We start from the raw sequence: 4,310 nt of genomic DNA on the forward strand, positions 1-4,310 counted from the left end.
CCTAAGGTGGTTATTTCCTACTTATATTATAGCATGTACATTTGTGTATTCTCTTATTAACATTAAGCCTAAGGTGGTTATTTCCTAGTTATAGTATGTACATTTGTGTATTCTCTCATTAACATTAAGCCTAAGGTGGTTATTTCCTACTTATAGGATGTACATTTGTGTATTCTCTCATTAACGTTATGTCTAAGGTGGTTATTTCCATTTGAAACAGTTTCAAATGTTTATAGTTTGTATCTTAAGAACAGCCATCCATGTCAAATCTAGGCTACTTCTGTGACAGAACCACCAATTGAATAACATTTCTGATTACTTAGCCACACATAGATCGTATGGAGCACCACAATAAATGTGCTATAGCAAATGAGAAACAACAAGTCATAGAGAAGAGTTCTCACCTGAGATATTTAGCAACTGAAAGAGGTAGTTGATAAATGTTTTGCATAAAAATTCTTTTCCATAATGGAATAATTCAATACCACATCTCTTATTATCGTTTTACAAATGGGAGATTAACCCCAGTTTAAATCAATACACAAAGATAACTTTATAACATGAAATGACATATTCTTCCCATTGCCAAATTAAATAGGCAATACATACATCCATTATATTCAGTCAAAAGTAAATTAACGTATGTTTTTCTCAGACTTGTAAGCAGAATACAGTTATAACCATTAATTACTTACAGGTCTACATAATGATTTATTGTTATTCCTTATGTTACTTTCATTTGTAACATTAATATAACTGGCAGCATACCCATTAAAACTTGTTATATTGTCTAATTATGTGGCAGACTAAACAAAAACTGGAAATTAAGTTTGATTTACACAGGAATAAAAAAAATTCAATAAATGAGTTAGTGAGACATAAGCATAAAGCCCCCAAAACCAAAGAACTATCAAAAATGTCACCAAGGTCCCCTTGCTTAACTTGTCTTTTTGAAATTTCAGGTTAACAGTAAAAAATTAAACAAGACATCATGATGATTTCGGAAATTAAACAAAAATAATAGTAATTTATTTTTTTTATCCATATAAAAATCAAAGTAATTAATTAATTAATATTTTTAACTTCACACTGCTTGTGTCCATTATTGATTTTTGAAAGTACTGTAACATGACTTAAGAAGAATTCAGCTCTCTATCCCAAGAAGTTTTGGTAATTACTGTTGTAACTGAAAAAAGCATATATATGGGATCCACTACGGATTCCCTTCACATTGTTGAGATATTTTTAAATAACAGGGAATGCTCGATGGGAAAAAAAAAAAATCAGACAAAACTGTAGTCTTAATTATTATTAATGGGAACAATTATCATTTGTGTAGCTTTGAGCTAAGTCAAAACCAGTGTGGTCCACATTAGTTTGGTGGCATCATAAAAGTCCTTGTGAATTCATACAAGTACAGGAAGATTCCCAAATATTTTATGGTTTTGCACATTCACGTTTTTAAGCTGGACAAGAACTGATGTACAATATGTCACACTCTCAAATAAGAAAGACTGGTTCTATCTTAAAATTAGCTAGTTATTTACAGTGGTAGAAACAAGAAAGGATTTTCTGCTGGCTTGGTTGCATCCATCACAAATTCAGGAACCTTTGCTTCATCCTTATGGTTATCAGAAGAAACTCTTCCTTCATGAAACGATAACTGAAGCCAGGGGTGACTCAGAACTTCTTCAACTGTAAATCTTTCTTTAGGATCTTTTCTTAGCAAGTTGCGAATGAGACATTTTCCTTGCAAGGAAATAAAGTCTGGAATTGTAAATTTCCCTCTACGAATCTTCCCAATGAGATATGTATGGTTACTGTCATTGAAGGGATACCGTCCAACCAGAAGGGTGTACAGTATTACACCTAAGCTCCAGCAGTCTGCAGCTTTACCAGAGTAGGTTTCTGTCGGTGTAAGAATCTCTGGACTGACGTAGGCTGGACAACCGTGCCTATCACTGAGCTGATCACTGGACTCATCATCCAACACCACGGCATCATCTAGTGTCTCCAACTTAAGTTGAGTTCTACAATAGCAGAGTAAAGAAACACTGTTGGTTACATTCTTTTGTTACTCAAATTCATGCTTGGCAATTATTATAAACGAATCGTTAAAAATATTAATGATTATATATATATTTATTAACTTTATTTTGTGAATGTTTACTAAATATCGAAATTTAGAAATTGCATTAACGTGCAAAAAGGTCGAACTTAACAATATTTCATAACACCATTAAAAATGGAACAGCTCACACATTTGGTGTTTTGGTCACACGTTATAATTAATATTGCGTGTTTTTCATAATTTCTTGTGAAGAAGTTATTGTTTTACATTAGAATGAATGTCAGGTACCTTGTACCTGTTTTTGTCGAGTTTTAATAATTTCATGAAATTTTGAGATACAAATATTTATTACTATTGGTAGTTATGTGATAAAAGTTTAGTCTGCAAGTGTTATCGACGATGCGGCGTTTTCGTGACATACACGGTAACGTAAGCCTTATAGAGTTCACGGGCGCCATTTTGGCATTTGCTTCCATTATTTCCTGTATTATTTAATAATAATTCAGGGAATGTAAACTACACGTTTTATATATATGTATTGTTTCCAAAGTAAATTATATTAATAACGGGGGATGGAGGATGGCAACATTACAAATATATTTTAATAAGGGGTGCTGTAATATTCCCTGGCTTGAAGTACAAGGGAGCTGCGCACCTGCTGGCCTTATTAATGTGTCTTGCGCAATAATAACAAACAAATAAATAGCTTACATTATATACAAGGTTTAGTTTATTAAATTGCTTTTTGCGTCACCGCTATTAAAGATGTTACAGCGCCGCTCCGTTATATTTTATATCAAATTAAAAAACACTATTACACAGAAAACAGATTGCAAGTAAGGTGACGCTATAGGTGTTAATGAATATCATACCTTAGTCGGTGTTATATTTAATGTGATTATACAATAGTAATTACAGGATCATCATATATGTACACCTATATTATCTAAGCCTTCGATGTTTGTGATATTGTAAAGTTTAATTTGTACGACGTACATCCTGTCTTTAAGATGATACGTGAAACGCAACGTGACACAACAAACCAGCTGAAAGGTTCTGGAGTGAGAATACTGTTAGTATAAAATATTTCTAGGGGCCGTTAACATAATAACTTTTTTTAATGAAATAACTTTATAGGCTACTCAGTCACGAAATTAATGTACGGAGTGTGCACTTTTTATATGCCCCCTTTAATTCTCAAACGCTTATGTATCTGATGGTCAATGACCCCAAAGGAATGCATGAAAAATGCAGGGGAGCATCTTAATATTAATAACGATTAATTGAACAACATTTTCTACGGCTATACAACCATTACTTTAAATTCAACACGATAAAACGTATTTCTTAACACTAACAAACTGGTTATTTCATATGCTGCATGATTTTTCCCACGGGATCAAAACAAGTTTGAGAACTAATCTTTGTTTTAGTGTATTATTACAATGTGTTTAATTATGAAACACTCTTACAGAATTGAAAAGATCTTCATACCATATGATGCTCGACATTTGAAAAACGGGAGACCACGATGTTTTAAACATTATGACGTCCCCTTACACTTGTATGTACGGGTAGTACAGGGCAAGAGCAGCAAACACTCCGCAGCCAATAAACAAGTTTCTGATTGCATCACCACAGAAGTGTTTCGATGGATTTACACGTACGCGAGAACTGTACAGCTAATCTAACAACCTTCAGGAATATTGACGTGTAAACTCAGATTTCGTAACATTTTTTTTTTTTTTGGGGGGGGGGGTTGCAAATAACCTTATTCATAGTGAGAAAACAGATTTCGTTACTTATAAGACATGAAAACGACTTGTTTTGTAGAGACATACAAAACCATAGTCTACTGTTGTATTTTGATGTCAATTTTCATATAGCTTTAACACGTGTTGGGCACAAACATTTTAAATTATTTTTTGTTTATAAAATTGAGAATACAACATCCCCAACTAGTTGTTTTTTCACAAATCAATAACACGTCTAACTTGCGCATAACATTGATTTACAATTGGTATAACAGGCCTATTTAGAATACGTCAAGTTATAACAAAACTGGTGTCAATACATGACCAAAGTTGGTTCAATATGTTGACTTTGACGTAACCAGCCACCCCTTGCTACTAAGCTACCGTTTCTTTTGTTGCCACCCCTTGCTACTAAGCTACCTTTTCTTTTGTTGCCACCCCTTGCTACTAACCTACCGTTTCTTTTGTTGCCACCCCTTGCTACT

The 4,310-nt window shown here is 33.4% G+C and overlaps 1 protein-coding gene and 1 long non-coding RNA gene across 3 annotated transcripts in view; one reads left to right on the forward strand and one right to left on the reverse strand.

Annotated features, from left to right (window-relative positions):
* The window catches only part of LOC111088732, a 1,878-nt gene extending 1,804 nt beyond the window's left edge, over positions 1-74 (forward strand). Inside the window, exon 3 of the long non-coding RNA XR_002613160.1 lies at positions 7-74. This is a non-coding gene — a long non-coding RNA (uncharacterized LOC111088732). The remainder of the gene's footprint in view (positions 1-6) is intronic.
* Positions 75-102: 28 nt separating this feature from the next.
* LOC106470948 (tribbles homolog 2-like) overlaps positions 103-4,310 on the reverse strand; it is a 14,188-nt gene continuing 9,980 nt past the window's right edge. For both annotated transcript variants that reach the window (XM_013931527.2, XM_013931526.2), the window contains exon 4: positions 103-2,030. In XM_013931527.2, the coding sequence (XP_013786981.1) occupies positions 1,544-2,030 (487 nt within the window). In that variant the 3' untranslated portion in view covers positions 103-1,543. The remainder of the gene's footprint in view (positions 2,031-4,310) is intronic.

Source organism: Limulus polyphemus, unplaced genomic scaffold (assembly GCF_000517525.1).
Source record: "Limulus polyphemus unplaced genomic scaffold, Limulus_polyphemus-2.1.2 Scaffold4314, whole genome shotgun sequence".
Lineage (NCBI taxonomy): Eukaryota > Metazoa > Arthropoda > Merostomata > Xiphosura > Limulidae > Limulus > Limulus polyphemus.